This window comes from Cladosporium halotolerans (assembly GCF_011745625.1).
Source record: "Cladosporium halotolerans strain TM138-S3 chromosome Unknown Sca18, whole genome shotgun sequence".
Lineage (NCBI taxonomy): Eukaryota > Fungi > Ascomycota > Dothideomycetes > Cladosporiales > Cladosporiaceae > Cladosporium > Cladosporium halotolerans.
The window spans coordinates 47697-68187 of record NW_027191469.1 but is presented as its reverse complement, the minus strand read 5'-3'; the positions used below and the strand labels follow the sequence as shown (position 1 = coordinate 68187).

The following is a 20491-nucleotide window of genomic DNA, read 5'->3' as shown; positions in this document are numbered from 1 at the left end:
TTTCTCTTCTGCAACCATGATGGTCGGGCGTGAAGAGAGAGCATTTCGACTGTCGTTGTGGTCATTGGGAGGAATTAGCGGACCGTACGTGCTGAGGAAAGTCTATCTGTATACTCTATCGATTAAAGTCGTTTCACATCCACAACATGGCTCCCTCGGTCGGGCATTGAAAGCCTGGCATCCGATGATGAATACTACATGTCAACATTCGCCGGGCACTTCCTTATGCACGCTTGGACATCCCGGCCCACCTTGGCTCAAGGCCAACTACACTAAGCAAAAGCTGCATCATCCTTCAAACCTAGCATGATCTTTCCATTATTCACTTCTCTTTTTGTTGAAGCATCCGAGAGGCCATCATGGGCCGTTCGCAAGCGCAAGACACGGCGAAGCATGCTGATGTGAACGCCGACGGCCCCATCACTCAGGTGCAGGAGATCTCAAGCACTACGCCAGTGCAAAGAAGCAATGGAAGTGGCTTGCAGCAAAAAGACTCTGGTCCACAAAGCCAACCCTCAAATACAGAGAGCGATAGCGACGACGCGGCACCCTGGGACGACGTCGAAAGCCCTGAAGATGCATCGGTACGGGCAGCCTCCGAAAAACGACTCGTCCGCAAGCTCGACTTCATATTCCTTCCGAACGCCTGCATCTCGATCATTATGAAGAAAATCGACCAGACGAACTACAAAGCCGCCTATACCGCTGGCATGCGCGACGATCTAGGCCTCGAAGGAACCAATGTCCTCAACTGGCTTGACATCTACTTCACCATCGCTTTTGCTATCTTTATGGTTCCTTCTGTCCTGATCATGATGCGTGTACGGCCGTCGCTCTGGCTTCCGTCCTTGGAGATTGTCTGGGGCCTTTTGACTGGCTGCATGGCGATCGCGAGCTCACCGAAGCCTATGTATGTCCTCCGTTGGCTGATAGGCATGTGTGAGGCCAGTGCGTGGCCAGGAACCACTGTCCTGCTATTGTCTTGGTACACGCCGCGTGAGATGGCAAAACGCCAGGCTATCTATCTTTCGGCATCATACGTTGGGAGCATGGGTAAGAACTGCTTATCACTACCATGAATGAACGAAAGCTAACGGTCTTGCAGTAAGTCATCTGATGACGGTCGTCCTCAGAAGCTCTCATGCAAAACGAGTTGATGCGTGAGGAAAGTACCATAAGACTGAACTAACGTCCCAATTAGTTCACCTTCGCAATGCAATCAGCCATCCACCAGACTCTCGACTCCCGAGCCGGACTGCCAGGCTGGAGATGGCTCTTCATCATCAACGGCATCATGACAATAGTCAGCGCCACCATCGCCTACTTTACCATCCCTGACTATCCAACCAACACCCGCGCCCGCTACCTCCGTAAAGACGAACGCACCGCCGCCATCCTCCGCCTCAAAACCATCGGCAAGCGCACGCAGTCCCTCAGCCCACAACCCATCATGCCCCTCCTCCGCAAAGCCGCCAAAACCATGTTCAGCCCAGCCTTCGCCCTCATCTTCCTCGCCTACGCACCTTGGGGCTGGGCCCAGCAAACAAACGCCTACTTCAACCTCTTCCTCGACAGCCTGCGCAACACCGACGGCTCCAAGCGCTTCTCCGTCACCGAAGTCTCCAACATCCCCGTCGGCGCCTACGGCATCAGCATCTTCTCCGCCATCCTTTTCGCCTCCCTCTCCGACCGCCTGCAGATGCGCTGGCAGCTCGCCATCTTCGTCAACGCCATCCAGCTCGTCTGCGCCTCTATTCTCGCCGCGTGGCCGGCGTCCGATGGTCTCAAGATGGCTGCGTTCTTGCTCTCGTTCACCACCGTCATCAACGAGCCGCTCATCATGAGCTGGCTGGGCGACACGTTCAAGAGCCAGCCGACGGAGCGCGCCATTCTGGTTGCTTGGACCGTGTCGTTGCTGTTTGTGGGCAACTCGGCCATGCCGTTGGCGCTGTGGCCGGCGAAGCAGGCGCCGAACTACATGTATGGTTATAAGGTTGCCGTCGGGTTTTGTGTGCTGAGTTGTGTGGGAATTTTAGGGTACAGGGCATATGTTAGGAGGAGGAGGAGGGGTTGAGGGAATGAGGTTGAATACTGTAGCGATGGTGATTCTGCATCTTGGTAGGGTTTGCATATAGAAGAATCGAACAAAATGTCCGCACAGTCTTTCGCTCGGGGCGACGGCAATTCACGTTTAGCGTTTCATGGATGTGTTCACGTTGCTTTTGCAGGAAGTTCTTAGCAGTTGTCAAGGTCCGTCAAATGTGTCTGAAGTCGGAGAAGACCTTCTAGTACGCTGCATTTTCGTGCGGGAACATACAATACAACCGTAAGCGATAGAAGCAACGTGAACAGCTGCGGGATGTGCGCTGTTGCGGGACTTGAGCAAAGAGATGATCGACTTTTGGCTCTCCGAAACCAAAGGAACACCTGTGTGATGTATGTTCAATCAGTTGATTGTTATCTTCAATCACAGTTACCGCCCGTTTGTGGTCCCAGGGCGTGTGTGGCGTTTCTTTGACGGCGCAGGGTTGGGATGGTCTTCTCATTAATCGCTGCCTCACATCTCGTTCGCAGTTTCCACTGACGGGAGTGCAAGCTTTTTGGAGAACGGACGCAATACTGATTACGGGATGTGAGATGATCGAAGTCTCATCGCTGACTGATTATTCTGTTGACTGGTACGCGTCGTCCATCGCAGCGGAAAGTTTCACCATCTGTGTCACCCAGGCCAAAAATGTCACGCAAGGGTGGGTTTCCGTTGATTATTATATCCAGACAGGTGACACGGTTCTACAGCATGCCGAAAAACTAATTATCCCCACACAAGCGGGGTATCGAAGCAGGGGCGGGGTGATATTGAACCCCCTGGTCAAAAGGAGTGCCCGCAAAAGGACTGCCCCTTCCCCGAATCGAACGAGGGATCTTGTCATTACGAGTGACACGCTGTACCACTAAGCCAAAGAGGCGACGTTTTTGACGTTCCTATTCGATTTTGGCTTTCTTTGTGCTGTTATATAGACAATGCCCAAAATGTGAGGGTCGATGAGGTGATGTACGTCTCTCGTCTCAACTCGCCAGGGGCGGATACTCCACATGCAAAATGTCAAAAGCGCAGACTTATTTGTCACATATGCTCAATAGAAAACAATCTGTTCAGAGATGCGTTGGGAAACTGTGAAAACATCCCCCTTTCCGCTAAATGTACGATGAAGAGGACGTGGCGCACAAAGGACGGTGTCTGCGAGAAGTTGAGTATTGTGGGCCCTTGACCATTACAATACTTATTCATTGGTTCTGACATGCGAATACTGCACCACGGTTCCGTCAACCGTACTTGACAGTCACAATCCATAAAACTACAGCTTCAGCTCTTATCTTGCGGGAAGATCCAGGTCGACCACCCAGGGCGCATTTACTGGACGATATGCAACATCCATGATTGCCGCATTGACAAACAACGTCTCCTCACCTGGCGTGATAGCTTTGCTACCCTCCTTCGAAATGTCAATAAACTCCGCCCGTTTCTCTCTCGCAGCCTCCGCATCGCACTTTATCGGTGTGATATCAAGCCCACCACCTCCACCCCTCGCCTTAACTCCGTCCTCCCATCCACCCTTCTGCCACTCCTCAATGGAGCAAGCCTTTCCAGGAACCTCCTCCGCCCCTTCCGCCCACATCACCCTTTCTGCACCCCACCCCTCATGAATATGCCCGAAACAACACAGCGTCGGCCTAGCTCTCATCAGCGCCCTCAGCAAATGCGGACACCCCACTGCCTCAACACGCGCCGTAGGATCGAGCCGTTTCCAAGGCGGACCATGCGTCATGACGATATCGACCGGCCGCACGGCTTTCGAGCGCGTTGGCATAGGGTACGGCGCTATGCTGACGGCGTCTGAGAGCGCGGTTCCAGGTCCATTGAAGCGGTCTTCGTGCCGCTCGTAGGGGAACGCCCAGTCCCAGAACTCAGGCGTGTACGGCGAAGCGTAGACCGTCGCCACTGCGCCGTTGGGGAGGGGAATCGTGTGCAGGCCTTCGTCCAGGTAGGTCACGCCTTCTTGCTTTGCGCGGCCATCTGGTGCGGTCCAGAGATCCCTGGCGGCGTTGACGCGGGCGTCAGCGTCCTCTTCGCTCATAGAGGGCGGTTGGCGGCGTTGCGGGTCGTGCGTGCGGTGAGATGAGACGAAGTCGCGGTCCAGCGAGAGATCGTGGTTACCGGCTATGACGAGTTTCACGGGCGCGGAGATCTCGGAGAGCATGTCGAGCGTCCGGTGGTATTCGTCTTGCTGGCCGGTCATTGTGAGGTCCCCGCAGTGGATGAGGAGGTCTGCTGACGGCAGCGGTGATTTGAAGGGGGCGATGGGTTTTCCGTCGCCCTTCTCGCTGAGAGGCGCATTGTGAGTGTCCGAGATGATGAGCACTCTGGTCTTGATGGTGGGTTGTGACATGTCGGGACGAAAGTGTCTTCCTTTGCGATGAAAAGACCGGCTCTGGGACGGGTAATGCAGACTTTTGATATCTTGTGGTTGAGCCGGAATATGTAAGAACGGGCAAACTAGAGTCCTTGTTCGAAGTCGGGTGCACACAGATATGGTCTTAATCAAGGAAGGAGCGTTGGATGAAGTCCGACAGAGAGCTGACAATGCGGGACAACGTGGGGCGCGATCGCTGCGGCGACATCATAACCGTGGTGTGACATTGAGACAGTGCATCGCCAACCTCCGACTGGAGGGACTCGAGAGTCAAAGTTACAAACAATTGAGGGAAATTGACACAAGTACTGATTATAAAATATCCTACACAAAGTATGCAGTGTGCACCCAATGCCATAAACGCAATACTGATACACTTTCGAGAGCCCCAGGGTATCAAAGCCTCCCCAAACCAAACCTAACCAATCCACAAACATGAAGTAGAAGAAGAAAAGAAACAGAAAAGAAAAAGAGGCTTACCCAAGTCATCACACCATCAGTCTCCTCAATCTTAATACCCGTCATTGTAAGTCGCATGTCCCCAGCTCCCACCATTCGACAGGAAACTCAGCCGCTTCTTCAGCGTGCCGCCGCCGCCCGCAGCGCTGCCAGGCCTGGTGTCCACGCTCGGCCGTCTGTCGAATAGACTCAGCCTGCCGCGGCTCTGGCTACGGTTCCGGCTCTCGTTCCTCGACACCCGCCCGTTTTCGTCCGCGCCTCCATTCTGCTGGCTGTGTTCTGACAATCTGCCGCGGAGCGAGCTGATCGAGCCGCGCTTAAGGAAGGACAGCGAGCGTCTCCTTCCACGCCGGAAGACCGATTCGCCCGGCTGGCCGTCGTCGATGATCGCGGATTCGTTGGCTGCGGCGGCGCCGTCGGTCGCTTGCTGGCCGTTCGCGGGGGGCTGTTCTGCGTCGGGGGACGGGATATCACTGAAGTCGACGATGTTCGCTTGCCCGGGGAATAAGATTGAGAGTTCGTGCTCGAAGGTCGCTTCGAATCTGGGGACGAGCTCGGCACGGGTGGCGACGTGCGCGGAGCGGTTGTAGAAGAACAGACACCTGCGGATAACGAGTGCGTGGTCAAGGAGCGCGGTGTGGAGCGCCGACTGGAAAGTGTCCATTTGAGGTTGCTCTGCGCCGGTCAGATCGACATTGTTAGGATCGACCTCTTCGGACACGTCGTCTTTCGTGGCGACCGCAGGTAGAAGGCTGCGGTATCTGGCGACGCTGCTCTCAGAGCTTGGATCGACGGAAAGAAGGATAGCTTCGGACAGTTGATCTCTGGCCCCTTCGTCGCCGCTTGAGATGCGCTTCTCCAAGGCGGTAAGCTCCTGCGTCTTCCTTGCTGTCCGTTCGACAGCGGCTTCAACGGCAGAAAGCATTGAAACATCCGTCTTGACAATCTCCGCACGACGCAGGATTGTTGGGAATGCCTCAACAGTGGTGTAGACGATCTTCTCCACAGGCTGATCGGTGATCGGAACATCCTTCAAGGGCTGCCGCGACGTCGTAGAGAACCTGTACGGGCTCGAAAGCAAGTAGTAATCACGGACAGTCTGAGCAACCTTCGTGCGCTGATAGACTGTGTGATGAAGATCCTTGTGGATGCTGACCGCAAAGATCTGAAGGTACTGACCCTCAAGCTCAGGCTCGATGCCGGTCCGCAAGACCTGTGCGGCAGGATGAAGCTGCTTGATGCGATCCTCAAACAACGCAAGGCGATCCGTCGAATGACCTTCGAAGATGAATTCCTTGTCGCGCAGACTGACCGGGAAGCCGTGACCCTTGTACACGACTCTGAAGTACCTCGGTGGAGAGCGTTCGTTCTTCGCGATCTTCTCGTGGACACCAGCCATAGCGCGCTGCGCTCTCGCCAGCTTGCCAAAGTCGAAAATGTTGGTTTCATACTGTTCCGCCAGCTCCTTGTACACTGCGAGAACCTTGTGCCAGCAACGCCCACGTTCAAAATGCTGCACCATCTCGAAGTAGAGCGCTTCTTTCCGCTCGAAGGCCTTCTGAGCTGGCATCTTGGGCTCGAACATTTCCTGCGTCTGAGCCGTGGTGTCCCACTGGTAACGATCGGCGTGCAACTTCAACGCCAGTCCAGCTTCAGTGTGGTTGCCGGCGTTGGCTTGCATATCAGCCAGTTGGTGCACATATCGAATGTACGCTTCTTCACTCTGCACATTGCGAAGGAACTCCATGAGTCGCAAAGTGTTCATAATCTGCACGGGCTCGTTCGAAACGACCGCGTTGGTGTGGACGTTGTCAAGCATGCCGAGGAGCTCTTCAATCTTATTGAACATAGCGACCACGGCTTGGTAGAGGTCGTCCTCACCGGAATCTTTGAGCCGGCCGAATCGTGTAATCATCTCCGAGATGAATGTCTTCTGCAGGGTCGCCTCTGTCACGGCTTTCTGGCGGCACAACCTGTCCAAGCAGTCGATCATGGCGTTCTGAATGATGCCCAGGTCTTGGTCTATCTCCCAAGCGCCCACGATCATGCTCCTCAGCACTTCCACAGCAACGCTCCTGAGGCTGGCGTGTTTGCTGAGACATAGCTGCACGATAGGCGCGACAAGATCCGGCACGAACTGGACCTGGTAGCCACCCATACGAGTGAAGCCGTGCAGCGCTCGGCTCTCTTCGTCGGTCTCCCACCCGATGGCTTCCCAGGCGCGCTTGAGCAGCTGGGCGCCTTCCTCTCTGACGTCGCCCGCAATCTTCCAAATGGCTCTGCGTTTCTGTTCAGGAAAACTCTCCATGGCTAGGGCTGGGCTGCTAACCGCAGCGAAGAGCGTCTCGAAGAATTGTCGCCAGATGGTGTTGTCGAACTCGAAGGCCTCGTCGGCGTTGGGCGCGTAGATGTCAGGAATCCACTCCAGTAGGATTTCCGAGATCTTTTGCAGAGACCGGATAGAATATCGGTGGTGGCTCACGTGCAAGCTCACCCAGCTGCGAGGGAAGGCTTCGCAGTTCAAGATGCTCTGCCCTACTTTCAAGGCCTGAAGAAGAACGCCAGGGACATCGACCACACTTGCGTCGAAGTATAGCCGTTTCTGCGTTGTCAGAGCCGCAGCCAGGAGGGCTGACATCTCCAGCATCGCCTCGTCAACATCCACCTCGGTCGGCGATCGTTTCTCCGGGAACGGGTAGCTCGTTGGGAACAAGAGGCTCAATGTTCTTCTTGGTGTACGCTCGGCTTTCTGCAAAATTTCGTACGATTCGACGAGTTTTGGGACGTACTGGCAGCTCTCTTCGCCAAGCTGGAAAGTCTGAGTTGCAACAACGGAACAGCAGAGGCGTACCTGATTGCGCCACTGCTGAGTCACCTCGTTCGTCGCACCCCAGTACGGTGCCAGCCATCGATAGGTGTTCGCGACGAATGCCTCTCGGATCTCTGCTTGCTTGAAAATCTCCAGTTGGCTGAAGTTGATGATGAGGACCAAGCGGTGGAAAATGAGCTTGCCTTGGGCGTGTGCACATGCGTCTAGTAAGTTGGTGGCGATCTCCAGGATTTCGGCCGGGCTCATGAAAGAGGCTAACTCAGGCAACCATGAGTGGAAGTGCTGAATCACGAGTGTCTGCGTTCCGAGAAGGACAGGCATAGGGTTGCGCATCAACGCCATGAGTGCCACGAAGAGGTTCTGCAAGTCCTCTACGAAAGCCGGATGCCGCGCGCTCGCTTCGTCCTCCTGCACATCCGGCTCACTTGGCGATGGTAGCCTTGTTTCAACAATCAATCGCAGCATTTGATCGCCGACTTTGAGCGCGGCCCTAAGCTTTCTCGAAGCTTCAGAGTCCATTGGATTCTTGACCAGGCGGTGGAATGCTCTGACCAGACATTGGCTCGCATGTGGCCAATCATGACGAGTGGCGGCGTAATCCTCGATGACATTCTTCATGTCGAAACGGCGATCACGGGCAACCAGGAACAGCACCACGAAGTCTGAGAAGACCAGATCTTCGTAGACTTCATTGCCGGCGTATTCGTCAAGAATCTCGAACAATGACTGGAAGACTTGTCGAAGGAGCTTGACGATTTCGATCTCTGGCACGAAGGAGAATTTGTCGAGGATCTCAATAAGCTTCTCTCCGTGAAATTCCCGCCAGTTGAGCAGACCAAGAAGATTAGGATCTTGAGAGTACTCTGTGCTGCAGAGATAAGTCCGCAGCGAGACCATGGCGGCCGAGGCCTCGGTGAAATCGGTCTTCCTGGCCCATGGTGGCAACGCGAGGTATGCGCCTTTTCCGCCGATGATGCTTGAGCTGTACTCGTCGTAGACGTAAAGCGAGACATGGTGCTCGCCATCACGGACGAAAGCATCGTTTTCCCATAGCGGGACCCATGCGAGTGCGAATGGAAAGTTCGGGCTGTCCGCAATGCTCATGACAACATGGCAACCGGGAACATCTTCGGCAGGGACCGACAGTCTGATCGTCTGATTCCAAGCCTCGCCTTTTTCTACGCCGGTTGTCCTCCATGCAATATGGCCTTGATGGTTTGACGATGTGAAGATGCAGTCTTCCACCCTCTCGCCACTTGCTTTGCGAACTTCGAGAGTGAGTTGCAGGTTAGCCAGAGCGCTTTGGCAGCGCTGACTAAGCGGGACGTTGCCGTATTTCGAGTGGGCAAGTTGTGCGTTCTTGGGGATCAGGGGTTCCGTGATGGTGAGGTAGATGTCGCTTCGAGGCTTTGATGGTACTCCAGAAAAGCCAAGCTTCTGCGTCGTATGGATGTTGTGCAGGAGCGTAGGTGCGGTGCGAATGAGCGAATCGAGATCGAGAGAAGGAAGGGTTGTCGTAAAGACATCAAAGCGCTTGACGGCAGGCACTTTGGAGAAACCTCCCGTCGGACTGCGTCCAAGTTCGCGAATGATATCGTTCCAGCCCGCATCTTCGTTGCTCCGGTCGTCAGAAGGCGTTGATGGCGTCCACATAGTGACGCTCGTACGGAGCTCCGACTGATCACGAGCAACGTTGCTGATGTCAATGGCGCCGACACCAACGGTCCGCTTGACGGTCTTTTCTTGCATAGAAGGATGTTCAGACATAGAAGAGCTCGAGCGGCCTGTACGTGGACGTTCTGAGTTTGCTGTTCCGGGGCGAGGCTCCTGCTTCTTCTGACTTCCAAACATGCTACGTCTACTCTTCAAGCTGTTGCGTGTCTTTGGTATGGATGACATGGAAGGCTGATTTGAGAGTTCGTGTACGGGCTGGTGAGAGAGGGTCTGCCGCACAGGCTCGTCCTTGAGTAGCTTGAACACCAGGTAAAGGGAATTGCTTTCTTGTCCGATGCCAAGGTCTGCTGCAGTAAGATTGACGAAGAGGGTCTTGGACTCATCGTCGGAGGGCTTCGACTCTGCGTCCACAATCGGTAGGGAGATTGCATAATTCTCCGTCAAAGGCTGTGGTTTCTCGCCAAATTCTTTCGAGCAGAGATACAGTTGCAACGTAGCAGGCTGATCTGCGGAGGACACGAAGTTCGTGACATCGACGATAATATGGTAAAGCATGAGCATATCCGCAGGCGCTTTTGGCGGTCGGTCCAGTGTACTCATGTTGGCTTGATCTTTGGTCATTTCGATCACGGAGTCGTCGGCGGTTAGAAGGCGACCCTTCTCAGCACAGCTGCGTACCACAACCTCGTCACTCAGGAGCTTGTTGCCAGCTACCAGATCCCATACTGTATCCTCTCGAAGCTTCCTGAGCTCCTTTGTTGTCATCACGTCGTGCATCAGCTGCTGCCGGCTGGTGCTGAGACGCTTGATGAGATCTTGCACCCGTCCTAGTTGAGGGTAGCTGCGCGATAGCAGCAGCTCATGGAGCCGAGCATCGTGCCATTCGCGCAGACAAGAAGCGATTTCGTCTACCAGAGGCTCCTCGGCCGATTGTACGGTCTCATCACCCACCCTGAGCAGCGGCACCGGTGCAAGCGGTTTCGGCGCGTTTGGAAGCCGTGGCAGAGGGTTGCGCTGCAAATCAATTCCCTGTGCTCTTGCCTTCTCTTTGATGTTCGATTGACTTCTCTTTCTGCTGTGCGCCCTACTCAACCTTCGAGCCACAAGCTTCTGGCTCATCCTCCTCTCCTTGATGTTGTCCTCATCTGTGCCTCCAACCGAGACCGGACTCGCCGGACGCGTTGTGCTACCATTGCTCTTCTCCTCACCAAGGAATTCTCTTACCTCAACGCAGTTGCGAGGGAATATGCCGGAGAAGACGCGGTGTTCTAGCTGCTGACCCCGATTGCTGGTGAGGCCGGCGAGCAGCGACGGCGATGCGACGAGGTATCCGCGGTACCATTGCTGGTTCTTGCCGCCTTGTTCGATAATGTAGATGTGGTCGCCGACCTGGAGCGGGAGGTCCTGTGTCTGAGTCGCGTGGAAAGGGTATACGCAGATGGCGAACGCGACTGCTGGCAGCGGTTGCCAGGGCATTTTTGTAGGATCGACTCGAGTCGTGAGGCAGGGAGGGTTTGCCTGCGACAGGCCCTGGTATCAAGTACGCTCGAGCACTCAAGGCCACATTGCGTGGGTGGTTGTTTGCGCGAGGACAGAGAGGATCGCCGGAGGTCGCAAGCGGTCGAGCGCTGATCGGGCGGGTTGTCTCAGTCTGCGACAAGGGCGAGCTACCAGGCGGTCAATGGTATTGGTGCGCTGTCACTTGCACTGTGTTCGCGGTAGGGGAGAGATGGTGAGTATATGATTGGTGCAGTAGCGCATTGGGGTTACGGCTACGGAGGCGAGATGCTAATGATGAAGGCCGGAGACGGGAGCGTAGATGGCAATCTTACGAGCCAGCTAGCAGGCATTGGCCGAGGATTATTGACTTCATACTCGGCACTGATTTTCATAAAGTATCGTGTGTCAAGTAGAAAGTTCATTGGCTTCCCCTGCGCATCCTCCAGCGTACATGCGCTCGTCGAATATCACTCTCAAGGCGTTTCAGCGCGTAGGTGTGTTGTCCCTCTCCATTGTACGACGCGCAGGAGGCGGCACCAGCTTGCGACGAACGCCGCCCTGGCGCTTGCAGGGATGCGGCGATCAGGGCTGGCGCTGTGGCCATTGCGCAACCCGCCGTTCTGCCCTAGATCAGACCAGACCGAAGTATATGTCGTAGCCGACTCCCGTGAAGAACATGAGGTATCCACATCTTCAACAGACACATATCCATCGCATCCGTCAGGGGAGAGATCGACAATCTCAATTCCTGCTGCTTCGACAAAAGGACACCACCGACGTACCCACACCGAGAAAATGTCTGATCAGTACGAGGGAGTGCACAACGCAATAGCGCGGCCAAACGCATCTTGAAACCATTGGGATGCAGCTCCAACGAAGACAAACATACAGTTCATCATACCACGTCCCAGCCTTGTTCAGCAAGCTCTTCTCGATCTTCGTCTCTGATCCCCAGCTGACCCATCTTACCCTGAAGACCATCGCGCACCTCCCTCGTCGGATCATGAACATACCCCTTCCCCTCCGTGTCAAGAAACGTCACCCACGCCTCCCCGCCCGACTTCCTCTTCATAACCACATGCACATAGAACGGCAACCCGCTCACATCCCCAATCTGGAACACCCCAAGTCTGGACACCGGCGACTCCCCATGCACGATCATCCGCCCCTCGGCCTCGTACGCCAGCGTCATCTGCCCCCGCCCGATCGTGACGTGCAGCCGCGCGATCTTCTCGTCCATCGGTTTGCCGTGGTAGAACCACTTCGTGCTCTCGCCCGCGCGCTTCCGCGCCGCTGTCGCCGTCACGCCGTTCCGCACGATGATCACGTCTGGTTTCCGCCCGGCGATGTCGCTTGTGGAACTGCTCAGCACGATCGAGAAGACTATGCCCGGGTGGAGGCCTGTCAGGTCCATGGCGAAGGTTTGCGCGGTTGAGTTTTTTGTTTGGAGGTAGATTGGCCCACTGGTGAATTTCTCCCCTTCGCTGGTCGTGATCTTGCTGGGAAAGGGCATTTGCTCGGCTGGGATGGGCGTCGCTGCTATCGCGGGGATCGCTGGAATGGGCGGTAGGCGATCTCGGTATTCTAGAAATGTCGCCTGCGCGGCCACTTTCACTTCGTGCAGCTTCCCCATCGAGACGGGCTCGTCGCGGTCTCCTCCGGCCTGTTGAGGGACGGAGAAGGAGACGATGGCTGACATTAGGGATGCGAACAGGAGCGATATGCTGTACTCCGGTTTCCACGTGCCACCTTGGGACTCTGAGGATAGGACGTCGAAGCATAATGTACTGCGTGTGATGTTTCCCGTTTCATAACGGTAGACGTCGACGTTGAATCGCCCGGTTTTGGTGTAGAGGTGCACCACGGGTGGGTAGGCCGGGTAGTTGTCGTGGATGTATAGGGCTCCGACGAGTGGGAGGTGGGCCATTGCGCCGTCGTTGGGGAGCATGACGAAGTAGAATTTGAGGTCGTCGGAGTCGGTGTCCTGGGAAAGTACGGTTCGGAGATTGAAGAAGTCGGCGTTGACATCTTCAATCTCCTGAAAAATGCGTTTGAGTGATCCTGGCTTCATCATGGAGCGAGGAGTGGTGATTCGTTGTTGTGAGAACCGCCACAGATGGTGTATGAGGGTGAAACGATCGATATGTGCGCTTCCTCAATGCCGTATCGTCTTAGTGTTGACTGTTGTGGTGACTCTAATATCTACATGGCTTTTCGCTTAGTGTCAAGCTCGTCTAGTGCGGTGACAGGATTCGTGTTGGCCCGCCACATGACTGCAAGCATGACTGGCTCTCGCAGTAGGTATCTATTGTTAGAACCGGAGCCGAACATAGTCGTTGTGGATGTGCGTCAATACGAAATCGATGCTTTCTATTACCTTGGCCGTGCCGAATGTTATACGATGTCTGTCGTTTGACACTTATAACAAGTTCGCTGCGGCGTGGTCTCCCAATTTCCCCAGTTGCAGCTGAAACCATATTATGGCGCTGTCTCGAAACGGCTAGTCGGAAGGATCGGCTGACTTATCGACTTACCTTAATGGAATCTGATTCATAGCAGTATTTATGGTGCTTGTGGCGGCTGCCATCTTCAAAGTTATCACTTCGCTTCCGATCTGAGCCTTGCAAGTCTTCCGAGACCGGCACAATGGAGCACGATTGACGTGCGTATCTACTTATTATACACTATCACGCTTGCCGCTTGCTGGAATGTGTGACAAAGGGAAAAATGCAAGCATAATGCTCTCGCTCCTCAAAGTCCGTATCACCAAGAATTGAGAAAACTTCAAGCTTTTGGCCCGCTCATCGTGACGGGTGAAGTGTGAAGCCAGGTTTGTGGAGAGCAGGCAAGAATCCAGCGTATTACAAGAAGGTGTTTGGTCTGAGCGGTAGCAGGTCTCTGCGGCTTTGGACCCAGAATGACGATACATTGAGCGTGAAGTCCAGGCGGCAGGGGTGTTCAAAGGTCAGTCTGACGCTGCGCTATGGCAAACATGGTCGCGCCATGCGACAAATGATCGGGGGCCAGATTGAGCCGGGTAGTTCACTCGTCGTCGGTAGATGCAGCCTTCTTCGGCCTGCCTCTGCCCTTCTTCGGCTCAACACTGTCGGAAGAAGCCTGCGGCTGCGCCTTCTTCGGGCGGCCTCTAGCCTTCTTAGCAGGCGCAGCTTCGACTTCAGCAGATTCATCGCCGGCGTCCTCTTCGACCGGAGCTTCCTTCTTCGGGCGACCTCTGCCCTTCTTCGGGGCGGCCTCGGCAGGCTCTTCATCCTTCTCGACTCCAGCATCCACGGACTTCCTCGGGCGGCCTCTAGCCTTCTTCGGAGCGGGCTTGACGTCCTCTTCAGCTTCGTCTTCGTCGGCAGCAACAGTTTTCCTCGGACGGCCTCTGCCCTTCTTCGCGGGAGCAGCATCGTCTGCGTCAGCGTCGGCGGCCTTCTTGCCGCGTGCCTTCTTCGGAGCAGGTTTCTCGTCGTCGCCGTTGGCCTCATCTTTGGCCGGGCGGCCGCGTTTCTTGCCAGCAGGCTTCTTGGCCTTCGAGTCGTCGTCGTCGTCTCCATCTTCTTCGGCGCCCTGTTTGTCATTAGTGTTAATCGTTTACAACGCGGAAGTGGCGACACGTACCTCTTTGGCCTTCTTCGCATTGCCCTTCAAAAACATTCCTTGAGCCCTCTTGCCAGTATAGCGGTTGCATTCGACGTCCTGAAAAATGAGTCAGCCAGAGCACGCGGAGCACATCAATCGACATCAGAACATACCCCATTCCAGTCCTCATCATCAACATGACCCTGCTCCAGCGCACGCTTGACCTTCTCCGCAGCGTCTTCAGGGAGAGTGTCGAAGCCGTCGATCAATTCCATGTCATGTTCGGCATTCTCCCACCAGTTGTGCAGGACCTCAGGCGTGACGCAGCCCCTGCGGGAGGGTTAGCGGGTGGAAAGGAATGGAATGGAGCAACAGCGAGAGACTGACCAGTGGCGCCACTTCATGCCCGAGTGGTCCTGGATGGTGACCAGCACGCCCTGGCGGATCTCGCCTTTCTGGATCTTGACGTTTTCCTTCTTGCAATGCGTTGCTTGACAGCCGGCGCGAGCGTTGGGCGAGATTTCTGGGCATGGTCAGTAAAAATGGAGGCGGAAGATCTAGGTATACTGTGAGCTATGGGTAGAGACTCACCAATACGGTACGACATTTTGGCAATTAGTTCGCGCAATTTGTGGTGTTAAAAACGCGCGAATGCGGACGAGCGATGCGCGTTGCAACGCTTAGACGAGAGCTGTTGCTCGCGCAGATGGGTGTTGGAGGAACCGACAGACGACGAACGTGAGAGGAAGAGTCGGGCGGGTAGGCGTGGGTGGTGGTAGTTGCGAGTGAATGAGGATGCGAACTGCAATTTGCTTGCGCCCGTCTCAAGCACCTGGAGACATGAAGTCACTCCACGCGCGCGCAGCTTGTCGCGTCTCACATCAGCCTGGAGCGCGCAGGCAGCGGCCCTGCCCTCGTCAACGCAGCCGGTCTCAGAGGTGCGCGCAGACGTTTCCGCACCTCAGGCACGCCCGGATGGCGAGATGCGTTCCCAGTAGAAGAATATTGCTTGTAGAGATATTTGTATGCGGATTTTAAATGCGAAAAAGTCGTGAATGGGTAGCATGGATCCGTGTCCAACGAGTGTAGTATGTCACTTGAGGTCTCTACGTCCTCGATATGCGTCTTGTCTCACAACTACAGTCCAGTCTGTGCGTCATTGAATGGAACTCGCCCGGGGAGGCTCTCGAGAAATTTGTGGCGATCGTTAACCCGTCCACTTCCACCTCTTCGCTTGCATGTCCACAGCACGCAAATGATACCCGGTGCGCTGCGGGATACGAGACGACGGGCTGTTAATGCTCGCGTGACGAAGTTCTCTTTCCTGTGCTCTAAGCCCACAGCATGGCATTCGCGCGAGTTCGCGACTGCGGCGCCTCAGGGGCCTACCTCCGCCATCCAACCGGCCTTTCCTGGGGACATTAAGCCACAATTCGACCGGCTCAAGAAATATCGCCGTCCGGAAACTACACAGAGGATAGTCAACGAGGATGCTGCCGCCTTCAAACACTTCGAAGGGGAACTCCTCGACTACCTTGACGAATGCCTGCCGCCCCATCTGCGATCCAATTCCGGTGACCATGACACGCGATATTCTGCGCGCGAGTTTCTCCCCACCACTGCGACCACACGGAGGATTGTCAGAATCATCGAAGATGCCAATGCGTCTTTCACGCCTTTCTTCCCATGGCTTGCTATCAGACACGGCCGGTGGAAGGCTGCTGTCTGGATCGTGAAGCTTTTGATCGAAAGCTATCACGCCGAGTTGCCGCGTTCGAACCGTCTTGCCCAGACAGTTCAACAATGGGAGCGAACCGAAAGTCTGAGTGATATCACCCAGAACCCCCTCTACTTGGTGCCCCGAGATGGCCAAATGCAGACGCCACACATCAAACGCTCTTCAGCCCCCAGCCTCCACGCACTCACGGACGACAGGCCAGACACCCTCAGTAGTAAGGAAGTCAATCGACATCAAGTGCTTGGTCTGGTATGGGAAGGCATCGGCCGATTGATCATAGCCTGCGCGAATGATCCGCAGATCGCTGGCGGAGCGATCAAACCTGAGATTCTCGAGATGATCGCTCTCCTCCACCATTACGAGCTGGTATCATCTTCCGTCTACAGCTACCAGCCGTCCCAGAACGAGGACGCCATTCAGCAGCCGCCGACCTTGCAACTCCTTTCTTCTCGCATTTTTACGGCCCTGTCCGACGCAACCTGGAAGGCCCGTGAGATGACAGCCGTCGAGGAAGCGAGACAATCAGGCAGGGACCCCAGCCGGCTAGAGGCGATGGGATCATCCTATCGCGTTAGGGTCTCTTCGGTCAAGCTTGAGGTGTGGTTTGAGTTGATTCTGTGGTCATGTCTGCACGGCGGCTGGATCTCAGAGGGTGCCGCTCTGCTGGATCTCGCCTGTAAAGGAAAGAAGAAGGATGCTAAATGGAAGGCGATTTCCTGGCGTGACACGCTCAGATCGATCATGCCTTTTGGAGAGGAGAGGTTACTCGACTGGGACAGCATCAAATTCGTATTCGACACTCAGTCGAGCGCAACCATGGACGGAATAGATACTCATGGTTCTGGATTGCGTGTTGAGGGCACTATCAGCAGTGAAGTCGTCGATGCTTACATTGACGCTATCCTGAATTATATCAGCTACGGTGTAGGCACTCGCGGTCTGCCACTGACTTTGGTTCTGTCCTGGATCCGCAATTTTCGCAATCTTCTGCAGCGATCGAATCTCAACTTGGGCGGTGGGTCTTGGGACGCAATCCTAGTTCGCATTGCCGAATCTGGTGCGTTCGACCTTGAGTGGAATGCATCCACTTCGTTACGCTTCGCCGGAATGGCCCCAAACATTGGAGAGGAGCTCGCCTCGCGCCGATCGCAGGTCTTACCCACATACGTTCTAGATGGAAGCGCCGCAATTCTTGGATTCATGCATCGTGCTTTGCGTGCGGAAATCAAGAGCGGCAACCTGGAGGGCGCTTTGAAGGCGTTCGAATACCTGCAACGACGAGTGGATCACAACCGAAGCCGCTCCCTTGCGGATTTCTTCGAGCACATGCGCGTCGGCTCTGTGGACACAGAAGCCTCGTCCAGGCCACTGTTCAACAGCAACTTTACTGGCATTGAGTTTCCTTTGTTTGATACTCAGGTGCCTGTCCACACGCTCGCAGCTCTCCTGGACCTTGCTACTGACAATAAAGCCTTTGATGTGGGTGCATGGATGTTGACTACGCAGGACGTCGACGGCCCTACCATCACAGAGGACATGTACAGCAACCCTGCCATCTCAGCCGCACTCGTTAGATTCGCCACCGCCGCCAACAACATGGATCTGCTCATGAAAGTCGTGAAAGTCGGCACTGGAAAACTCGACGACGCCGACACGGCCGGTCCCATCCCCAAAGAGCTCCTCAAAGCTTTCCTGGACGCCCAGATCGAGCTGAAGCAATGGGACTCCGCCGAGCGCATTCTAGAATACATGCGCGACACCCCAGGCTTCCAATGGAGTGCGAACAACGTCGCCACAGTCTCGACGCAAATGCTGCTCGAGACCGAAACGGGTGGCGATAATTACACCCGCGCGTCAACCATCCTCTCGAAAATCGTCGCCGGCTCCTACGGCCACACTCACACTGGCCCCGACCGCGTCCGCCACAGCCGCGCCACCGCCCGCCTCCACACTCTCTACACCATCCTCTCAAGCGTCGACGCCCGCCTCGCGGCCCTCATCGAAGCCCGCCGCAAACTCCCCTCCCACGTCCCCTTCACCATCAGCTCCTGCGTCTTCAACACCGTCCTCCGCGGCGTCGTCGCCTCCCGCGGCAGCGCCGCCGGCGTCGACCTAGTCAACACTTTCCTCCCCGCCGAGCGCGGATCCGACGACCTCCCCCAGCGCGGCGAAGCGGTCCAGTACACCCCTTGCCGCGCCGAGGACAGCAAGTCTAAGCTCGCGCGCGGACTGCCGCGCTCGCTGCACGCGCACGTTGGCGCGGAGAGTCTTCCGCGCAAGCGCGTGCGCATCCAGAATGAGCGCGCGACTGAAGTCGCTGTGTATGGCGGTCTGAGCCGCGTGACTGTCACGATGGTAAAAATTGTCGTGCAGCAGGCGATGCGCGAGGAGAAGACTGCTGAGCGCCGCGAGGTGCTGGTGTGGGCGGTTGATTTGCTGATGCGTGGCGGGTTCCGACCGAAAGCGGTTCTGCGTGGGTTGCAGGATTCTGGAGTCTATGGCGAGGAGTTAGAGATTGTTGAGGAGAGGGTGAAGACGCAATTAGACGCGCGGTTGGCGGAGGGTGAGGGATTGGAGGACGATGGAGAAGGAGAGGACAAGAAGGAGCAGGAGGCGGACGAGGATGATGGGGAGGGAGATCAGGAGGAGAAGGAGGAGAAGAGAGGAAAGAAGCAAAAGACTGTTCATCGTCCCTTCAGGTGGGATCCTGAGCGGAGTGACAGGCATTGATTTCTGCGACTTGTGATGAGATGTTGGCGATGTATTATTGCAAAATATGGGGTGTATTTAGAGGTAAAGAGTGTTCGTATATACACTGCCTCGCCTCGCGAGGTTGTATAATAGAAAAGCGCTGGGGCACACGCCTTGCTTGTAAGATATGTAACTTGAGTGAGGAAATACCATAGTTCACATCGACCTTTGTCCATTGCGAATGCAGAATTACTTCAGTGGTTATTCTTTTCCGTCAGTGCATCGGAGGAGTCGGCACTACCGTTTCGCAATGCAACGACCCGCGGGTCCCCGGACATCCATGCCATGAGTGAGATAAACACATAACCATATCAAAATGGAAGCATCGAGATGAATGAATCAATGGCAATTGGAGGGAAACACCTGCACGAGTCCAGATCCACATCTTGATAAATCTTCTGAAGAGGCTTGCGGAAGATTGAACGACATGAGAGTGTTCACATACCTCGTCATCGTGAATACACGGCCTTCTCAGACCGAGTTACTTCGCTACACTGTTCATCCGCTCATCCACAAGCCGCTGCACCATCTTCTCAAGCATGGCTCCACCGCTCGCTCCGCTCCCCTCAAAATACGCCGCCACGCTCTTCTCCACGTACTTGCCCACCATATCCACCTCGACATTCACATCCTCGCCCTGCCTCTTCTTCCCCATCACAACCTTCTCCTGCGTGTACGCAATAAGCATCACCTCCCACCACCCCTCCTCATCATCCACCGCCGTGATCGTCAGCGACGCCCCGTCCAGCGTCACATACCCCTTCTCGACGATATACCGCAGCACGAACTTGTCCCGCGGCTTCAAGCGAAACGTGATCGCATTCCCGTCCTGCCGCGTCTCCGCCACCTCCGCGATCGTGTCCACATGGCCCTGCACGAAGTGCCCGCCCATCCGCGTGTGCGCGCTCACCGCCCGTTCCAGGTTCACGCCGCTGCCTTCTTTCAGGGAGCCCAGGTTCGTGCGCCGCAGCGTCTCGGGCGCGACGCCCACTTTGAACTCGTCTTTGCCGAATTCTGTCACGGTGAGGCACGTGCCGTTCACGCTGATGCTGTCGCCCAGGTGGCAGTCGGTGAGGATCTCGCCGCAGCCGGAGATCGTCAGGCTGGTGCCGCCGCCGCCGCTGGAGCTGGCGTCGTGCTGCGCCAGGCGCGAGACGGCTGTGCGGCTGCGGTGTCAGCGCGCTGGCGGGAGGGTGGGCGGGGCGAGAGCGGAGGGCGACGTACTGCCTATTGTTTCTACGATGCCGGTGAACATGTTGGCGGGGGTTCTTGGGAGGGGTGGGCGGTGGTGGAGGTGGTGGGTGATCGTCGAGGATGTCGATTGTGTCACTGTTGGTGGGGTCTGGGACCTGCGTCAGGCGCTAAGGATGGTCCCGGAAGGGTTAGGGTTAGGGTATGATGCAGGGACGGTTTTCGGCTGCAGGCGCCGTGCTCCGATGCCGCTTGGGGACGAATGTCATGCCGAGGCACGATTGGAGGTCG

General features: G+C 55.7%; 7 protein-coding genes across 7 annotated transcripts; 2 read left to right on the top strand and 5 right to left on the bottom strand.

Annotated features, from left to right (window-relative positions):
- Positions 1 to 278: 278 nt before the first annotated feature.
- On the top strand, positions 279 to 2074 carry WHR41_05958 (uncharacterized protein; the record flags this gene model as incomplete). Its single annotated transcript, XM_069374563.1, has 2 exons — positions 279 to 1053; positions 1224 to 2074. The coding sequence occupies exons 1-2, from the start codon at positions 360 to 362 to the stop codon at positions 2072 to 2074; spliced, it is 1545 nt and encodes a 514-aa protein (XP_069228797.1). The 5' UTR covers positions 279 to 359.
- Positions 2075 to 3371: 1297 nt separating this feature from the next.
- WHR41_05957 (uncharacterized protein) lies at positions 3372 to 4448 on the bottom strand (the record flags this gene model as incomplete). The annotated part of the gene is made up of 1 exon (XM_069374562.1): positions 3372 to 4448. The coding sequence occupies one exon, from the start codon at positions 4446 to 4448 to the stop codon at positions 3372 to 3374; it is 1077 nt and encodes a 358-aa protein (XP_069228793.1).
- A 535-nt stretch (positions 4449 to 4983) lies between these two features.
- WHR41_05956 (uncharacterized protein) lies at positions 4984 to 10911 on the bottom strand (the record flags this gene model as incomplete). The annotated part of the gene is made up of 1 exon (XM_069374561.1): positions 4984 to 10911. One exon carries the CDS (start codon positions 10909 to 10911, stop codon positions 4984 to 4986), a length of 5928 nt encoding a protein of 1975 aa, XP_069228794.1.
- Positions 10912 to 11830: 919 nt separating this feature from the next.
- On the bottom strand, positions 11831 to 13006 carry WHR41_05955 (uncharacterized protein; the record flags this gene model as incomplete). The annotated part of the gene is made up of 1 exon (XM_069374560.1): positions 11831 to 13006. The coding sequence occupies one exon, from the start codon at positions 13004 to 13006 to the stop codon at positions 11831 to 11833; it is 1176 nt and encodes a 391-aa protein (XP_069228795.1).
- A 458-nt stretch (positions 13007 to 13464) lies between these two features.
- WHR41_05954 (uncharacterized protein) lies at positions 13465 to 15336 on the bottom strand. The gene is made up of 5 exons (XM_069374559.1): positions 15112 to 15336; positions 14908 to 15043; positions 14694 to 14850; positions 14560 to 14637; positions 13465 to 14508 (listed from the first exon to the last, which is right to left on the bottom strand). Exons 1-5 carry the CDS (start codon positions 15125 to 15127, stop codon positions 13978 to 13980), a joined length of 918 nt encoding a protein of 305 aa, XP_069228690.1. The 5' UTR covers positions 15128 to 15336; the 3' UTR covers positions 13465 to 13977.
- A 439-nt stretch (positions 15337 to 15775) lies between these two features.
- Positions 15776 to 18988, top strand: WHR41_05953 (uncharacterized protein; the record flags this gene model as incomplete). Its single annotated transcript, XM_069374558.1, has 1 exon — positions 15776 to 18988. The coding sequence occupies one exon, from the start codon at positions 15776 to 15778 to the stop codon at positions 18986 to 18988; it is 3213 nt and encodes a 1070-aa protein (XP_069228789.1).
- A 10-nt stretch (positions 18989 to 18998) lies between these two features.
- On the bottom strand, positions 18999 to 20328 carry WHR41_05952 (uncharacterized protein). The gene is made up of 2 exons (XM_069374557.1): positions 20234 to 20328; positions 18999 to 20167 (listed from the first exon to the last, which is right to left on the bottom strand). The coding sequence occupies exons 1-2, from the start codon at positions 20262 to 20264 to the stop codon at positions 19491 to 19493; spliced, it is 708 nt and encodes a 235-aa protein (XP_069228790.1). The 5' UTR covers positions 20265 to 20328; the 3' UTR covers positions 18999 to 19490.
- Between the last annotated feature and the right edge of the window lie 163 nt (positions 20329 to 20491).